This window comes from Saccoglossus kowalevskii, chromosome 12 (assembly GCF_978046115.1).
Source record: "Saccoglossus kowalevskii chromosome 12, keSacKowa6.1, whole genome shotgun sequence".
In the NCBI taxonomy this organism is placed as follows: Eukaryota; Metazoa; Hemichordata; class Enteropneusta; family Harrimaniidae; genus Saccoglossus; species Saccoglossus kowalevskii.
In genome coordinates, this window is record NC_140652.1 from 29,014,930 (window position 1) to 29,035,129 (window position 20,200).

Sequence of the window (20,200 nt, forward strand, 5' to 3'; positions counted from 1 at the left end):
ATGTTCAGAATAATCGATTTGTACGTGTTGTTTCGGAATACTTCTGACACTTTTTGAGTTGATTTGAGTTGAGAGCACCTTTGTAACGTTTTTTAATGTCTTTTTGAAATTAGAGTGTGGTGCGCCTATATATGTATTGTTTGATGATCGCAAGCTTTTGTTCATGATTGACAGGATTATATGTAACCTAGTAGTTTCTATCGTTTTAGCCTTTTCCCGTCTTAATTGCCAGAGGAGTAATGTATTATGATAGCGACTTTGTTTAGATTAAGGACTTGCGAGTTCAGTTTGAAGATTATAAGCATATATGACAGGAGTTCGATTAATAGATTGTTTATTAGTTACCGTTTTGCAATGCTGTAACAGAGAGGCGTATCCCTGGTAATCACGTGATCATGCCGTCGACTGCAGCGATTGGCTGATCGCATGGTAACACTGCCACGCCGTAGTTTTTTGACGTTTTGTAATAGAGTTAGTAATCTTAGTAACGAGAGACAGTGCAGCGAAGGGTTACCTCAGCAGGGAGGGGGAGGGGAGGGGGGAGGGGGGAGGGGGAGGGGGAGGGGGAGGGGGAGGGGGAGGGAGAGAGGGAGAGAGAAAGAGAGAGAGAAATTAAATGTTGAAGATTACACCAGTCATGACGACTAAGAAGACAACACACGATCGAATTCAGCCCCAGAACATTACCAACATAGGTTACTAGAACGCCTTCCGTTGATATCCAATGGTTCTAGTTTTCTGACATTGTGTTTATATTTTGGGGGGTAACGAATTGACTTTCACCATGTCTAATGGAAAATGACAATGGGGAATCGATAGTCCAACTTGGGCGGATCGGTAAAGAAATTCATCAACTATTTCCAAACATCTGTACCCGGAAACCAAATGTTGTTTGACGCTCTTGTTCTCCCAACAACAACAATTCATCTAGAGAGAATGTTTTTTCTTGTGACATTTGCAATGCAGTAAACATGCAGACAAATCGAAGATACATCTTCCGACTTACAGCTGTACTACAGTACTCTAACAATCTGACTGATTTTAAAAGAGGAAACTCGTCTTATATTCTTGCATTGATACACAAATCACAAAAAAATAAACTACGATTTTTGAAAGCCACAAATTCTGACCACGCTTGTCGAGAGTTCCACCCTTGTTATAAGAATATACGGGGCCCTGCTAATGTAAACTGAAGTTGAAGGTCTTTGATAAGCGGAGCATCAAATTATTTAAAACAGGTTACTGGCAAAGAGAATAGTCTATTATACAGGAAGGGTAAATGACAGATTATGTTTTGTAGTATTTGATTGATAATGTTCCTACTGCGTCTGGGTATACAAACACACACATTGAAGCAACAATATCAATTTGCAGTGCTCTACTTTATTAACTTTTATATTGTGCCCTTTATTTTACCAAACACAGATAAGAACCAGGTAAACTATCTATTCCTGTGTTATTGACCAATCAATCCACGTTTAATCCACGTTTAGTAATAGCAAGCTCCCACTACCAGTAATTTAATAATGTTATACCATTCCCCGCCACGCCGTGATCGTTTTTTTTATTCACAGCTGTAAAAATTAAAAGAAAGGAAACATTACAAGGTATTACGTTACATGCATTAATACTGACACTTCTAGGAATATTAAGATGACATTATAGTGACTAAAAATCATAAGTTTTGAAAACGAATGTTATTAATTATTTGAAAGACGTATTTTTTATGCTCCTTTTTATTACCTAACATACAGCATGTCGGCGCAAAATAAAAAAAGGAAAACACACGGTAATATGTTCAGATTTGGGGGCAATCGCGGCCTTATATATTAACTTATATTAAGTTTGCATCCCATATATGTGGTAACAATAACAGTTTTTATACAATTTTATTCAAAATTGGATATTATAATAATCATTTCGTGGATCTTGGTAAATGTATATGTATATTTCACGATATTCATTAAATTCAGTTAAAATCTTAAAACTTTGTAAACTTATCAATCAATATGTCAACGAAATTCATTTTTTGTGTAACTAGCAAATGAATTTTTAAAAATCTGGCGTGAAATGTGACTGAAATAAAACATTTTAGTAATAGAATCAAGATAACAGAATGAACACATGTATACTGTTGATAATGAGAACCAAGTGTTAGTAATAAACGCCAAGATTCAAATTTCAAATCGGGCTAGCTTTTTATTTCGTCCAAATATATTACTACATCATTATTTAGGAACTCATTTCATGATATATATTTTATATGGGATATTGAGATTAAAACGGCATATGGCATTAATTGAGGAACACTTCACGTAGTAGTTGTCTTTCCAAATTCTGCTTAGATATGTTATCTTTACTGAATTCAAGGTATAATATTCTATGGGGGCATATAGAGCACAGTACATATAGTATTATTAGAGAAACATGACTTACTAGGACTTTTTAGCCTAAGGTTGGATAATATATTATTGCCTTGTTTCAGGATTTTATGCTGATTTTTCTATGCCAAAAAATAATCTACCCATTCAACGGACAAGGTTGAAATAGATATGCAGTGTTTTCATTTTACTCAATAATGTAACAGTGTTTGGTGTTTAGCACTATATTTTAGGGTTCCGGACACTCACGAACCTGCATCTATACATTAAATGACCAAATATGGAAAGTAGTATATTGTAATGACAAAGCAAAAACTTGATATTGAAATTGATATAGTGATAGAATTATAATTCTCACCTTCCAGGGACCATCCAACTATCTCCAAATTCGTATATATCATCTTTAGTCACAATAACTCCATCAGATTTCATTAGGTCATCCTCAGGATCACCATTAGCGTTTCCTAGTAGACCACATACATTGCCTCGCATATTAGGACCATTCAAAGCTATATTGATACCATGGGTCTCTTTTGTCCAAACCAGAGATAGAGCGGGACTATCCAGTTTTACGTACACGTGTTCGTCTTCTACCTTCACAGTTCCCTGTCCATTACCAATTACAGCAGATGAATTGGTGAAGAGTTGATCTTGTATCTACAGTATATAAAGTAACAATTAACAATAAAATGCATATACAACATACCTCATACATCATTAAAAAACGTCTCTCATATAATTGTATACAGCTTTTAACACAGTAACATTTAGATATTTCATTCCATTCCATTCTGATCAAGGTGCAAGTATTGACTAGATTTCCAATGCTAGACAAGAAAGGGGAAAGCTTGGAAAATAATAACGCAAAGGTTCGCTATACAACAAACTCAACTTTACTACGCATGCAAGATACAATGCCCCGAAATAATAAGGGTTTACATCATTCAATCAGATATTGACATTAACATCTAAATTACTGACACCAAGGCATGAACTCCAATATGTAACGACTTACAAGAAAACTATTATTCTGTAGTATTCGTAGTAACTGCATCCCATCAACATTAACATTGACAGCATTAATACGAGTTAGTGGTTTTGAACGTTTCTCACGGAAATCAGCAGTCACTTGAAATGATGGTTTGTGGATGTCACTACAGTCCTGAGTGAGAACATATGTACACAGACCTTGGAAATTGTATCTTACGCCGTCGAACGTTGTCATGTGAGGATCTCTTAGGGCATTGCCTGTAAAAACAACATGTCATATATATTTTATTCTTATTGTTTTTTTAGTGAATGTGATATATTCTTTCTAATTACGACACCAATTTATAAATTCGTTCGAATTTGATTTATGATGCACAGGGACGTGTCAGTGTCAGTGTCAGTGACGCACACAGTCAGTGACGCACACAGCCAGTGACACACACAGTCAGTGACACACAGACACTAACACACACAGTCAATGACGCACGCAGCCAGTGACGCACACAGTTAACGACGCACACAGTCAGTGACGCACACAGCCAGTATTTAACATATACGAGTACAAGCACATGAAGAAAAGATAGCACGGTGTTCAGAATTAAGCATTTATCTGTCATGCAGTGATGTTTTATAAAACAACAACAACACAATGTATTAATTCATCGAATAATATATCTCACCTGTCGGCGTTGGGTCTATTGTAGAAAAAGAAAGTGTAAATTTTATTAATATAAAAAATATACATATCACCATATAATTCCTATATACGTCTATGAGTAGATCTCAGTCTAATAACGTTTTCATCTATATAGAAATACTATATATATATATATATATATATATATATATATATATATATATATATATATATATATATATATATATATATATATATATATATATATATATATATATATATATATATATATATAGTAAGTTAATTCCTTGCCACATACTTTGATAATTGCTAAATCGAGGTTCTATGAAGTGAATTATAGTTATATTTTTTAAATGGGTCATTGAACCCATGTACGATAGATCATTTTAAGTCTTCGTGTTTGTGAATTTATTGCAAAATTATGCCAGGACAAAAAGTATTTCATCATATGATTAATCGTTGGTGGTCAAAAATGCAAATATCTAATTGAAAACACAAAGTTATCTCATGTAAGCACTGTTGAAAATATTTTGACCAGTACAAAGTTAAATGTGCAGAATCAAAAAGGCCCTCAGTGTCCATCCTTAGTAACACTACTACCCAATAGTTTTTCTTATAATAACTAAATGTTGTTATAACTGGATGTTCCTTGTATTAAATCATTCCGTTCCAAATAAAGTATAATTAATAATGTTTCAAAAAAATCCGTAGCTTATCCATGAGGAAGCATTTCTAAAAATGTTGGTTGTTTCCATTGTAATCAAATGTAGATCTTGGTTGGTGTGAAGGATAGACATTACTGCAAATTTTATAAGCATTCGTTCCTTGCTTGAATGAGAGTTTAAATTAAATTTCACACCCCATCACTTCAACAACCAAAATTCTTATAACGGAATTAACAAGGTGCAATATATTAAATTTTCACTAATATTTTTTCATTACTTATCTTCAAATAAGAGTTTTGTTGCTTAAAAATAAATTCATAATTACAACTTGCACTGAGGGATTTGACAGCATATGATTCAAATTAACGTTATTGAAAATGTATATCCTTGCTGTACTATGCTGAATTATAAATTAACAGCACTAAGTTTGAAAGCTACTATGGATAGGAGGCATTGCATCTATTGTATGTGTTCTGTAATACTAATTACACTAATTCAATAAACAAATCAATTCAATTGTGTACATTTAGAATGTTGAATTTCATATAACAAAATAAAAACAGGTAATTGAAGAATTTTAACTGTAAATTGTAACTTGTAACTGATGCTGCTTAGTGTTTTTCGGTTAATCGATCGGGGTTGAGTACCAAAGATACAAAAAACAATATAAACAGTACGATAAAAACTTTCCGTTTTCGACATTGAAGAATTCTTTCGTTTTTTGAAGGTTAATTATTTTTTTTTAATTAAGAATAATTCATAAGGAAATGCATTCCCTATGCACCAATAAATAATTACCGATTACACACAAATATTACAGAAAAGAAATTGATATATTCTTTATATTTTTACTTTTATTTGTCTTGAATTATGATTGAAAGAAGCTGAATGAAATTACAAATTATGTAGTGTTTCAAACAACTCATGTATAAACAATAACTTTAATAAATATGATTTTACTTGTTAAAAAAACTGTATCCTCTTTATAAAAACGAAGGAATTTCACAATGTCGAAAAGGAAAGTCTTTATGGCAGTGTTAAACGCAGTGTTAAACCGGAATATCTATATATAATATTGATACATATAATCCTGGGTTTGAAACATGAATAGAAAATGTATTACTTACTGGGTAATTACTGTTTGTAACAAATTAAACAATGGTAACATTATAATATGCGAATTATCAAATTTCCCAAATAAATTGTCTACGATACATATTAATAGAACACAAAGAAGCAATTCAATGAATATATCTTACCTGTTGGCGTTGCGCCTATCGTAGGAAAAGAAAGTTTAAAGTTTATTATTATGCAAATTGCCACGCCTAGGAGTAATTTTGTTGTCATCTATATTGCACAATTCAAGTATGTTACAAGTCACATATTTTAAACTTATTTTCCAATGAATGTTTTTGTAATGAGAACTAAATAAAAAACATTAGTCACTACCCTTTTTTTCATTTCGACGCTGTACAAAAAATGTAATATTTTATATAAACTGCAGATCTGTATTTTTTATTGCTTTGGAGTGAAAAAAAAACTTTACCGAATGACAAGTATTCTCAAAAAAGTGTCACCCCCTTCTTGCAACACTGCAAACATTGTCTGCAGCAGTATATTCGTTGCCACATACTTTAGATAAATGCTAAATCTGGGTTGTACGAAGTGAATTATAGTTATAATGAGTTGCTCATTGAATCTACATACGATTCTCAAATTTGCTTTATCGTGATTTTTTTAGTGGACCATGCTGCCTACAGTTTTTTTTCGATTCGTCATGGTTGAATTAATTGAAAAGATAAACTGGGACACAAATGAGTATTTCATCATTTCATCGTTGGTCACAATTGCAGTAACATTCTCGAAAACACAAAGTTATCTCCTATAGGCGACCGATAAAAATGCATGTGCAGAATTAAAAAGGCCTTCTGAGATTGCAAACCTTCAACACAGCTGCAAAGTGCCCATCATTATAGTGATACTACTACCAAATTGTAAATAGTTTGTCTTATATCAACCGGATCTAGATACCACTGGGCCATCCTTGTATCAAAAACAACCCGTCCCGAATAAAGAATAATTAATATTGTTTCCATGGCAACCAGATTCACATACATAAAATCTAATTATTCGATTTTAGTTTTAAGTCAAGAGCAACAACCTCTTCTGAAAATTGCATATAAAATCTCAAATAACCCTTTTTGCAATTATTAATGCGGAATTATTAACAAAATAAAAAAAAACGTAGCCTTATCCATGAGGAATCATTTCTAAAAATGTTGGCTGTTTCCTATCAAATGCAGGCGAAGGATAACCTCTACTGCAAATGTTATGTGCCTTCGCCTATACCTTGGACTGGAGTTTGAACTTTACACTCCATTTTTGCAACAACCGAAAGTCTTATAACGAAATTAATAAGGTGCAACATATTCATTTTATGCTTATAATTATAATTATTTTACTAATTAACGTCAAATAACAGGTTTGTTGCATAAAAAATAAATTCATATTTACGACTTATACTGAGGGTTTTGACAGCACATGAATTTAAATTAATGTTGTTGAAATTATATATCCTTGGTGTACTAAAATATAACAATACTATGTTATGTTATCTCAGAAAGCTGCAATATTGTCAAAGGTGGCATTGCAGCTATTGTATGTGATCTGTAATGTTAATTACACGAATTTAATAATAAAATAAAATAAACTGTGTACATATAGAATGTTGAACATCACAAAAAAGTAATTCAGCGAATATGTCTTACCTGTTGTCGCATCAGCTATCGTAGAAAAAGAAAGTGTAAAGTTTATTATTTTGCAAAATATAAATATCACGATTTCTACGGCTAGGAATAGGGTATATGTATAATATTAAGCCAGGGTATATATGTTATATTAATACACGTAAATCTCTTTTTGAAACGCGAATAGAAGATACGTTACTTACTTGGTGGTGGAGGGGTGGTGCCTGTTTTAATATAAAAGTTACAAACACTATTAAACAATGTGACATTATTATATGCGAATTATCAAATCAGTGTGTCAAAGTTAATAATTAAGACAATGGTGCATGTGAAGTACACATACATATATTTTAAGCAGGGAAATTAACTACTTTTTTATATGTCGTTTGTGATTGAAATCTGGTTATAATAGGAGACTGAACACCTCGAACTGAGACGTTTCCAAGTTTTAATTAGGTAATTTTCATGTTATTCGAAGGTATCAAGGAGTCACCGGCGGTAACCAGTGCAAGTCGCGCCCAGGTCAAACCTCAAACTTGTGATTTCCATTTGAAGAGCGCATTGGATTCTGGGAAAACCAATGTCTATCAACACAAATGTCACACATGCGCAGCGCGACGACTACCGCGCTTAAATAGAGTTTTGATCAAATATTAGCGAAACAAAGATTAACACTGTCGCTAATATAAATTAATAATACTCACATTTAGTTACAATAACAAACTGTATGGGTGCACCCGGAGCATTATGTTCTCTATAATATATAATATAATCTTTTGTTGGATCATATTCGCTACGAAATGCACTTAAACCATTCGAAGTGGGTCCTCCTCCAATTCCTATTGTTAAGCTACCTGGGGGTTCTGCTGGAGCTTCAAGGATTTCATAATCTACTATGACTGTTTGACCAAGTTCCTTCGTAAACACCACTTCTATAGTTTTATTTTCACATGTGTTCCAGTCAGCGTCAAATGTAAAGTCAGCGGCACCTGCAATTGATATTACAAAAAATGAATATGACCGTGTCATCGAGTTTTCTGCCTCGAGCAATAATAACAACAATGTGTCCATTGAATAGTGTAAGTTACTGAAATAGATACTGAAATTTATCTGTAAATGTAACCTCAATTATTTAATTGCGTATATATTATATGTTCATATTAAAGATATAAAGTCATCAAAAAATGTAATTTTTGAACAAAAAATAGAGTTTCCAGTTCTTCTGATGGTATTCAAACAACATTTTACGCTCCCCGATACCTGTATGCTTTGTAGTCTCACTCTTTATTAGGGTACTTATCAACATCAACAATCCACTGGTATTATTAGAACTGATAAAGCAATTCTCATGTAATTTCTTAAAGGCCCAAGTAGAGTATACAAAAGCTTGTAAACAAAGGGAATTATTTTGTTACAAATCTCGTAAAGCTGAGATGTTGTCGAATAAAAAACATGAACCGTTAAACCGACGCACCGCTGCTAACTGCTGTCAATCAATATCCCGTGGCGTAGATGCGCCATAACAGAATGTGCTTGTCCAATCTTCACACACATTTACATAGTTCCTCATGAGTTGTTCATTACCACATAGCGGCTTCAAGGACAATATAAAAAAACGTGTTCGTAAATTTGAAACGTCAATGCAAAGAGTACGAGTCAGAAATCCACCTTTAGTTATTTGAAATGAATACTGTGTTTTAGTGTTGTTCATTGTTATATTCCAATTGTGTGTAAACACAGTTCTTTAACACCGACAGTTAATTGAACGGAAATGAGACTCGATCCGGGACTCGACTACACCAATATTAGTACTACGTACATTAGTTAATTTGCTTTCAAAGATTTGACCACCTTTGTATTTATTTCAACTTATAAATACAACAAACCACCACATTTGCGACATGTATATATATCCTCGGGGCGGAGCTACGTCACTAAACGTTCCACGTTGTTAAGACGCGCACCACTGTACCATGGATTTCTATGGGCTCTGAGCGCGTTGATGAGGAACGCCGAACGCTGAGCGAAGAGCCGGTGAAAATTCGAGAAAACAACAAGAACTCAATTTTAAAGTAATCCCGAACAATCAAATTTATATGCGTTACACACGCAGGGGTAATTTTGTTACACTGTTCAGGGGAGTCTCAACAACCATCCTAAAGTATTTTTTTCTGAGAGTTTTCGACCTTTGTTTTCACCGTGATGGTTACAATGCGGTGAAAATTCCCGGATGTCCGCCCCGAGAATACGACAAATTGCCATGTCTTGTCGCTTAACTCTCAGTTGATGAAAAATACTATTTTCTGCATACGATTGTATTTATTCTTTAATACTATATACATGAACTTGATTTTACCTGGACAAACGCGACCAGAACAATTCTTTAATAAGTTGCATCACTATGATATGCGCACAAGTGTCGAGATTTTGTATTTTCTGTTTCTGAACAGGAGTTTACTAAATGCATAGCCTTAAATGCACAGTGTTGGTCAAATAATAAATAGTGTCCTTTCAATATATAGGGAATTATTCAGCTGCACGTTTAATTTTGCTGCTGCAGTTAATATCTAATATAGATATAGTTTTTCCAGAAGTCATGATGAAACTAAATAGTTGAGTATTCACTTTAACATAGTCTTTGTGTATTTTCCAATAAACAATTAATTACGTAACTATGTAATCTGTAAAAACATGTTGTATTAAGCTGGTAGACTACTTCTTTTCATATAACTCTACGTCAACTATTCACTGCTAAATGTATACCTAGTTTCTATGTAATATGTAGTGTTTCACGTCAACTGTTGTTCGCTCGATTGAACTGAAAGTAACTATATGCAACTATATGTTCCAGACACTTTCAGTAAGATAATTGTTTTGGGAGATTTCATATATACAAAATCATATTATTCAAAAATAAATATATTTACTCCAATAAGATTAAAAAGAATCTGCCATCTTCTGCTTTTAAAGCCGGGGTACGACATCTAAAAAAGCTTGACTATTTAATTTCAAAAAATTGTATGGATATTTTTCTGGATATTTTACTGTCTAGGTTATAATGTTATACGAGTATACATCAAACATAGTGAGCAAACTATGTGTTATTTCATGTTGGTATTTCATTACCTTTATCTAGTAGTGTTATGTAACTATTTATCTTACAAATTTAATAAACAAAAAAACACCATTCATACTGGAGTACATTTGGTAACGAAGACAGTGACATTTGTTTAACGATTATACTCTGCCTTTAGTTTCATACGAACAGCACAGCAAAACGATTAGTTTTGACAGATTTAGTAACTACAATCTTACATCTTTGTAAAATGTCGCACTTAGCACTTCCATATAAAGCACATATTTGTTGATGAATTAATCAATACATAGTAATCAGTGTAAGAGATACATACTTGAGTCAGCAATGTAACACATCAAGAAAGCCACAATAAGTGTTGAACGTCCATCCATGATTGCAGTGGAAGATGAAATCGTGTACAGAAATAATGTACTGTGCGTACGCGTACATATACGACCACGTATGTGTAGCAGCTTTGTGAGATTAATCTTAAATTTCAAATTAGGAAGTGACAACTGGTGAGCGTAAAATAAGATAAATACATATGATTTGATAAATATACATATGTACACTAATCTGGTATCAGAATAAGCCATGATTCTCTAGTACCTCGCTGTCGCCATTTAAGATATAATTACAAATTCCGCGACGATCAGAAACAAGATTTTTTATTTTGGCTACACACATTTGAAATGTCAGAGCCCGAGCCTAGACTTTTCAATATATCACTATGGTTTAAATATGGTTGATATTTTAAAAGAGCATTGTCTACATTTCGATCCTGAGAGAAGGAAATTCAATCTTGGCTACAAAACATATTATAAGCAATGCTAGACGTTATTCATAGATAAGAAGTGTAAAAGTTCTACTGGAAAACCAAACCAAACCCTGGGAGTTATTTAAGTTTGAACCTTCCTGGCCAACTCTAAAACACAAGCTGGGAGAATGACTAACCTGATTATGTAACCAAACCTCTTACTCATATTTAATAGTGCTAATCTTCATGCCTCATATTGTAGAGTTTGAATTACTGACGTTTACAAGGACAACAAACTAAAATTGAAAGATAATATAATAATTGAATTGCACTCTACAGTACATTGAACAAAAATACAAAATATTTTGTACGTTCTGTCATTAGCTCATTAACAAATCAATGCGTACCACATGAGATTGAAATGACCATTTTAATGCTATTTGACAAAATAGGAATGAAATTTGGTTTATAGATTATGTATAAGATAAAGCTCTCGCACAAAGACTAATCAGAAATATAAAATATGAGCCAACATCAAATGTCTGTTTCAAAGGCCATAGAAACGTTCGAGAAAAATCGAAACATTTTTTAAACATCTGTCTCAAATAAAGCTGTCCACAAACATTAATTATGCCGGCAAATGAAAGGGAATAATGCATTGAATTAATACGGTTCATAAATAAGCTGTACATACTTAACTTAATCAAAAACGTAGATCATCGCAATAACAGATGCTTGAAGCGAGGCAATAATGCCAAAATAAACTACCATAAAAGATCATTTAGTAAATCTTTAACAGTTTTGTGTACTGGAACCGTTGATGTATGTGATATACAGTATACTGCGTTTATTCTGTGTATACTGAGATTCCATACCTAATTTCGTTATTTGGATTATCCAAAACGGAACCTTTGAACTTCAATCATACATATTTATCCCACAGTATCATACCATACAACAGTGATCACTACTAATCTTACTACCAACTCTTTAATTCCATTATTTATGGAATTTTGGTTGTTTGGCAACAAGGTCACTGAAATGTTTTACATGGCAGATAAGGATGAACTTTGATTGAATTAGGGGACATGATGACATTGATATACTATAAATTGAAAGCATCTGATATGACAATTATTATTGTGACGCCATATATGTTATAACTTAAATGTTATAACTTGTAAAACTGTTTACAAGAAAATTGTAGAAAACCCACAATTGGGAAACAAATGTATCTAGAATATCAAATATCCAAATGGCATACAATATATGGACAGGTTGCTTTCTGTTATCTTGTTAGCGTCTTATAGAAGATGACACTGTTACATGGAAAAACTATCATGGGTATATAAATCGATCAAAATCCTAAACCTGATTGTTAATACCAACCCTATTTGTAATAACAATTAACCTTATTTGTAATCAAACTATTGGTAATTCAAATCCAAAATTTGATAATGATTAATCCTATTTGTAATTATACCAACCTTATTTTTATTAACGAGCAACTTTATTGTTAGTTCTTGTGCACTATTTGTAATAATGATTAACCTTATTAGTTCAAAAAATGCGACGATGGTAGTACGATCTGATAGTGAACGCAGATGGCTCTCGATTATCACACGCGTAGATTAGACTTCTAGGTTCCAACATGGCGGCAAGGGCGAATTCGCATTTGGCGATTTGCCAAGCCAAAGAAAGTGACCTTGTGAACGTGCCTTTGTGCGAGGAAGTTTTACACCGATCCATCGTGGTGTCCCAATTTACAACATGTTTTAGTGGTGGTTCGCGTCTTTATTTTATTTGTCAGTGTAAACTGCAGCTTTGGAGTATAGATCGGAGGCCAACAATAAGTTAGAGAAGGATATTAATATTTTGAAACATTTGTCTCAATTCAAGCTGTCAATAAACATCAATTATGCCGGCAAATGAAAGGGAATAATGCATTGAACTAATACGATTAATAAATAAGCTGTACAATTCACATCAAAAACGTAGATCGTCTCAACAACAGCTGCTTGTAATATTTGTAGCAAGCGAATATTGTCAAAATAAACTATCATATAAGATCAGTTAGTAAGCTTTATGTGTACTGGAACCGTTGATGTATGTGATATAAACTGCGTTCAATTTGTGCTACTGAGAATCTAAACCTAATTTCGTTATTCGGATTATCTAAAACGGATCCTTTGAACTTCAATCATACATAATTATCCCAAAGCATCATACATTACTGCAGTGATCACTACTAATCCTATTGATGACTCATCTCTAATTCCATTATTTATGGAATTTTGGTTTTTTGACAACAAACAGGTTATACATGGAAGATAAGGGAAATAAAACCACATCAATATTTTCCTCGTCTATCTGCTAACAAGAGGTCGCGTTCGTGAACGATACAACATGTCATGGAATTGAAGTGTTGTTTGGAATTTATTAATAATTAATATTAGTTGTATCTTCACACTCATGTGTCACGATTAAAATGTAGTCGTTTTACGGTCCGGGAACACCACGCGGCCTGAAATTAAGCGATATGTTGACCACTTATATGTAGTCAATCAAAAAGCGACAAAAGCGGGAGGTTGGGCGAAACGGTACTGTTTTCTGTGTAGTCCTTCTCTGTCGCTCTGGCATGCATTAAGCCATGTAAAGAAATCGTTTTCAGCAATGTTGTTTTCATACTAAGTAACTGAGAGCGTTGTTCCCTTCGACTATGAACGAACTGGATTGAATGGTTATTTGGTTACTCGGAGAGAGGAGCAGTTGTTCGGTTCCGATAGAACGCTATCGTTTAAAAGTAGCAATGGGACGCGTTCAAAACTATTATTACTACATACATGTAATTATGCCTACTTAACGATCATTGGTGACTCACACGTTACTTAAATCGATCAATACCTACATTTGTAATGCCAACCATATTTGTAATAACAATTATTTGTAATCAAATTACGGTACAAGCCTTCTCGTGAATGAAAATAACCAGAATTTACTTATGTTCCAATGACAATATTGACAAGAAAAGTGAGAAAATATTGTACTTTATTATAACGGTTTTACAATAGATGAGTTATGGCAGAGATATTATGCCATATCTCAGTTGTAGGCTGGTGATGAAAATAAAATATTTTGTGAATGATGAAGTAGTTTTTTTCTGATTTTAAAAAGTGTTAAAAAATTATGCTCTATGGATCTTCTAAAAATAACGATCTGTGAAATAATATTAATAAAATTACGTCACTGTAACACATAAACGAATGTTATGTTATGGTGCCATGGGGCAATAGCTCAATGATTTTAGAAATAAACCAATGAACATTGTCAATATGAGTATGCTTCTCCACAGTAGACTATCGTCCTGATGATCCTCTATTCTATAATGGTGACGTGATTATTACACAAAGCTTTTCGACCAAAGTCCCGACCGTGTTTCGCGATATCCTATGGCGCGTGCATGATATCATAACTCAAATCGTGTTACAATACTATTGCTTTTCTAGCAAGGTCTCTATAATATCATCGTGTTATACGATATTCTATATAATGCGATATTGTGTAAAGAAGTTTAACAAGGGTTATAATGCCTATCGTGTAATGCTCCCAGATCATATATTCTGATATCGTCATTATAACATACATAATATGCATTTTTGTATTATTTCTTACAATGCGTTATCGTGTACACCAATACCTAATAAACATAGCTCACGATATTACCATAATGCACATAGCTACGGTGCATCTTCGCATAATAGTTATACTGTATAATGTTGTCGTGCATTTTGATATTAGGTAAGAAATAGATCATTAAAATGGACAAGGTAGAATGGGATGCGTTGATAAAACACACTGCTCTCTGATTGGTCTGACAGTTGTGTGTTAAGACCTATTTCATGTTGGCTGATATCCATAACTTTAGTATCATTATTGTGATTAGTATTATGAACACAGATGAAGGAAAATGTCAAAATGGAATCCATTGAATACTATAAATGTCGAAAAGGGGCCCTTCAGCTTGCCCATTATGGAGCATAATTTTCAGACCCCTTGGGCGCCTGGCACATCCATTGGTAATTTTCTATTATTTCAAAATCAGTAAAAACAGAGATGCTGAGTCAAATACAGTATTTATATTCATTGAGGTGTGGTACGGCGCACAGTGGCACAGGCATAAGCAGACATTACTAGATAAATAACTCGTGTTTCTTTATTCAATTCAGTTGCACGTAATATTTGTTTGAAGATTGTAAAAGTAAGCTATGTCAGGGATTGTGGGTGTCGCTCCTGTGTATTCCCTAAGGCTATTTTCAACGGAAGGTAATTACGATATCCCACAATGTATCGATCGCGTGTCCGGTAGTTCTAACTAACTACTATTTAGCAAAATTTGTCCAGCCTTCAAGTTGCTTCTTCAGTTATTTAAAGGGGCACTCCCAGTTAAGCCTAATCTCACAACAACTTTACTTTCTGGATTCAAATTACAATTGTTTCTAGTCGATTTAATCCTGTCTTCTTGTCTGTTTAAACGTCCTTTGATACCCATGATCATTTGCGACTGTCCTCTTAAACAAGGGTGGGTCTTTTTTTCTCTGTTGCTATGCGGTGTTTTACGAGAATAAGAATAATTTTATTTGAGCAATACGTATAGAAAGAAAGCCATTGTTATAAAAAATTATTCATGTTTGATTTTTAAAATCGGCCGATCTATCAGTAAATTATGTTGTTTTCCGTTTTTTCGTGGAATTTCTATGAGTTATTTCAACTTCGGGGGGGTTGCACCAAATGTGCCTACTTATGTGTTAATTTAAAGTGAGGCCTACTTTGATCTTTACTCCGTGCATGAAGTAGACGGCGGAATCTTCAATTGTTTTCGAGGTTTTTTTTTTTTGTCGTTAACGGTATTGCATTAATTCTGAGTACATCTTTCGCCATTATCCAGGCGTCGTGGTTTTGGGACAAAGTATATCCTCTTCAATCACGACTTCTTCAATTTTATTTACTTCCACTGAATTGAAACAATCATCGACTTTGTCTTCGCGAATGCGTACACAAATTTTTCAGCGACGCCATTTAAAAAAAAATACCTTTGGCCCGACGGTTTTCGAATATTCCTGAAGTACGTCCGTATTACTGACTTTGGAAATATCAGCAGTTTCTTCAAATACGGTCAGTGTACCACGGATGAAAGTTAGATTTCAGCGAGTCATTGAAAGGTTTGTTGACAGCAAGATTCAAGGGGTTGCAGTCGGTCGGTACAACAAGCCAGAACAAACACAGTGGCGATGTTGTTGTGAAGTTTTTTTCAAAACATCTTCACATCGATGTGCGCTGAATACATCAAATATTGCCAGGGCTTTTTGTTTTTTCGGGTAACCGCAGCTTTGTGTAACCCATGATCACACAGAGGCAACACTACAATACACTTTCCTTTACATTCTCTTCCATTACACAACAGTCTTGTGCTGAGGCAGTTATGGTTCACATCCATCACCAGTTCTCTTGTTTGCCCAATTACAGACCTGTAAGACAGTGCACTGACTTGAAAAAACTCACTACTCTTTGCAAAAACTAATGCATACTCTAATGGTTCTTGTTATGGGTTATTCTTCTAGAATTACAGGTATTCGCGGTTCGAACAACGTATTTTAATCGATTTTAGAGGAAGAAACAATGCTTTATTTTGCTTTATATAGGTTATTCCATTCGATATATCCATTTTTAACAACTAAATTTGAAATTGTAGATTTTTTTGCAGATAGTTTGACTCAATAAAGGGGTCCAATTCGAAACAGGTTTGCTTAAAAAGGGAGACGCCATTCTTCCAAGCATGACATAACATCATTCTTTCACATATATTCATGCTGTTATTGGAATACTTACGTAACCAGTACACAATATTCACTGAAAACCGACCACGTAAGTTTTCGCCTGTTCTAGATGATATTTATAGCGAACGACCTGGGGTGTCATGGCGTTCTCGATGATTCCTCAGCTCCTGAGAGCGAGGTTATTTGTAGATCGCCGCTGTGTCTGCGAAAGTACTACGAGAGTGAAAAGTCTTTTGATCAGTAAGGTAATTTTAGAAAAGTGAAAACAAGATTGACTGTGAAATAAAGGTTTCTTTTAAATATAAAATATCATGGAATCTGGATGAAGTAATGAAAGGAAATTGAACGGGTATGAAAGGGCAGTAAATGTGGCAAGAATGCAAGATCAGAATCCGGGGGTCAAAATACGTCACAATACATCCATCATCAACCATCGGCTTTCAACAACTATGGGTGCGGTAAAAGTCTTGATTTGCAGTTTGCGTGAATGGCCGGGGAAAAAATCATGTGCTTCAGTAACAGTATTTGCTGCTTTTTTGTGCAATGGAAATAAATTCAAGAAATGCTGTCAAAGGACATTTCCTTCTAGTAAACAAAACAACCCTGGGACGTTTATCTTGAGAAATTGAGAAGACGAAAATCTCCTGGGACAGTCGTTGTTGTGAAACAATGGACATACTTCTTCAGGGTATCAAGGCTAGTTATTAGAAGATTATTAGAAGAGGGGAACTTCTGCTTTATGGAAGAGCAAATTTCAATGTCATTAACCACAGTAATTCTAAATCGATGTTGGTTTTAATTGGTGTTACCTGGTGTAGAAGTAATAACATTACGATGATTTCGAGTTTAATAGTAAATTATTAATATTAATAAATTACTAGTAAATGGTAGACTCCCTTTTGAATAACATCAACCAGTCTAACCTGGTTGACAACAATGAAATTCTAACAGCAGGGCAATTAGGACAAATTAATAAAAATATACAAACATCATTTATATCAACTTGGGAAAGTGAGTTACATAACGACAATCAATCAAAACATAATGAATAATAAATATATTAAGAACATACAGAGAATTAAAAAACAATTTTGCTTTTGAAACCTACCTTGTTACCCTGCAAAATATTGAGATGCGCGAAAATTTAAATAATTCCGCCTCAGTCACCATAACTTGAAAACTGAGACTGACATACACTACGGAATACCCCTTGCTAATAGATTATGTATCATTTGTGATCAGAATCAAATCGAAGATGAGTATCACCTCATGATGTCATGAAAAAGTTTCACCCCCGATAGAAATGTCTTATTTGAAATAGCAAAAACCAAAAATTTGTCACCAAAGACACAATTCATAGCATTGCTAAACAACAGTGGTCTAACACTCCCTGTAGCAAGGTACCTAAAGAAGTGTTTTGAAATAAGACAGCAACCTCAGTGACAATTTTCTTTCCCAGTTAAGTTTTGCATTTTTTCTATCTTTTTATTGTATAATTGAACTATACAAAATTTGACTTATGTCACCAAACTGTACGTTTTGACGACTCGTATGCAATTGTAAGATTATATTTCTGATATACTTAAAGTGAATCTCAGCGCTGTGCTTTTTATAAATGTTATGGTTCAGTTAATAATTTCCTGGAAACTGTACAGAAAATCACATTATTTTTGTGTTCATAGTTTTTCTAAATTTCAGTTTTTTATTGTTCATAATTATTTACAGCAGTAACACGTTTTTTCTGTTGTGAAACTATTTCCAGTTATTATGATTGTGTACATGACAGCTTTGCCCCACACAATAAGACATGTATGGGTATGTGCGAGAATGTTTTATGGGTTAATAGACCACTTCTTTTCTTTAATTCCAACTATACCTCTGGATATATCACTTGTTGTTTATCATCCATATTTCGATATCCCACAATGTCTGGCAATTCTAACTAACTACTATTTTGAAAAATTTGCGCAGCTTTTCTTCTACTCCCATATTGTCCTTAACAGTGAATATTAATGCGGATATATTGTAAATTACACAGAGGTAACACTACAATACATTTCTCTTTACATTCCCTTGTATTACACAACAGTCTTTGTGCTGATGCAGTTATGGTTCATAACCATCACCAGTTCTCTTGTATTTATTGCGAACGACTTAGGGGTGTTATGGCGTTCTAGGCGCAATGATCCCGGAACCACCGTAGGTGGCGCAGCACACGACTAAAGCTTTCGCGGAACACAATCAATCTCGTTCGTAGTAAAATACCAGGTAATGACCTAAATGCCCCACATATGTATGTTGTAGGCAACATTTTCACATTGTATCGGATGGAACGCCTTAGAGTGGTTTCAAGAGGATTGGAAACGATGGAAAACATACGAAACAGTATATATCTGAGCCAGAAAGTGAATTTTATGATTTTATTTAATATCCCTGTGACGTCACAAAAAACGTCATCTTCGGCAGGTCTTCGGAAGCAACGAACCAAAGAAAAATATAATTATCTTATATATTAAGGAGGTCAACAAACTTTTCATAAATAAAAACGTTACTCTTATATCAGGCCACTCAACAAACAGTCCATGGTATCATTGTCTTTCATTGGTCACGGGCAGGGAGGGATATCGTATCCACATTCTTACCATCCTACATACCCATAACCTCTAGAACACCATGTAAACATTTGTCCAACACAATACCACTCATCAAATAAGCACAATTCCAACATGTAAATAAAACTCCAAGGGCCCTAGGAAGTTATTTACAATTTTCATTACTGTTGAGATATCCATGCATAATAGAATTTGCACATGTCTATACCCAGGATGACGACCCACAGATGCGCCACAACATCTATAAATGGGCAGATGCAACACATGGTATCTATCTCTAGTTCCGAAAAACTCTGGATGATATTTATAGCAAACGACCAAAGATGTCATGGCGTTCTAGATGATATTTATAGCGAACGACCTAGGGGTGTCATGGTGATCTAGATAATATTTATAGCGAACGACCTAGGGGTGTCATGGCGTTCTAGGTGATATTTATAGCGAACGACCTAGGGGTGTCATGGCGTTCTAAATGATATT

At 34.0% G+C, this 20,200-nt stretch overlaps 1 protein-coding gene across 1 annotated transcript; it reads right to left on the reverse strand.

Moving 5' to 3' along the window:
* Window positions 1–1,363: 1,363 nt before the first annotated feature.
* LOC100366723 (kielin/chordin-like protein) lies at window positions 1,364–10,945 on the reverse strand. Its single transcript, XM_085506227.1, has 9 exons — window positions 10,852–10,945; window positions 8,146–8,430; window positions 7,645–7,665; window positions 7,463–7,477; window positions 5,954–5,968; window positions 4,052–4,066; window positions 3,397–3,629; window positions 2,740–3,038; window positions 1,364–1,574 (listed from the first exon to the last, which is right to left on the reverse strand). Exons 1-9 carry the CDS (start codon window positions 10,907–10,909, stop codon window positions 1,565–1,567), a joined length of 951 nt encoding a protein of 316 aa, XP_085362353.1. The 5' UTR covers window positions 10,910–10,945; the 3' UTR covers window positions 1,364–1,564.
* Window positions 10,946–20,200: the final 9,255 nt, after the last annotated feature.

Excerpts from the sequence above, each read along its gene's own strand:
- LOC100366723 (XM_085506227.1), bottom strand. The coding sequence starts at position 10,909 with ATGGATGGACGTTCAACACTTATTGTGGCTTTCTTGATGTGTTACATT. Across the intron at positions 8,431-10,851 it reads GTGTTACATTGCTGACTCAA|GTGCCGCTGACTTTACATTT; the intron begins GTATGTATCTCT and ends TATCAATTGCAG. Across the intron at positions 7,666-8,145 it reads GTTTGTTATTGTAACTAAAT|GCACCACCCCTCCACCACCA; the intron begins GTGAGTATTATT and ends ATATTAAAACAG.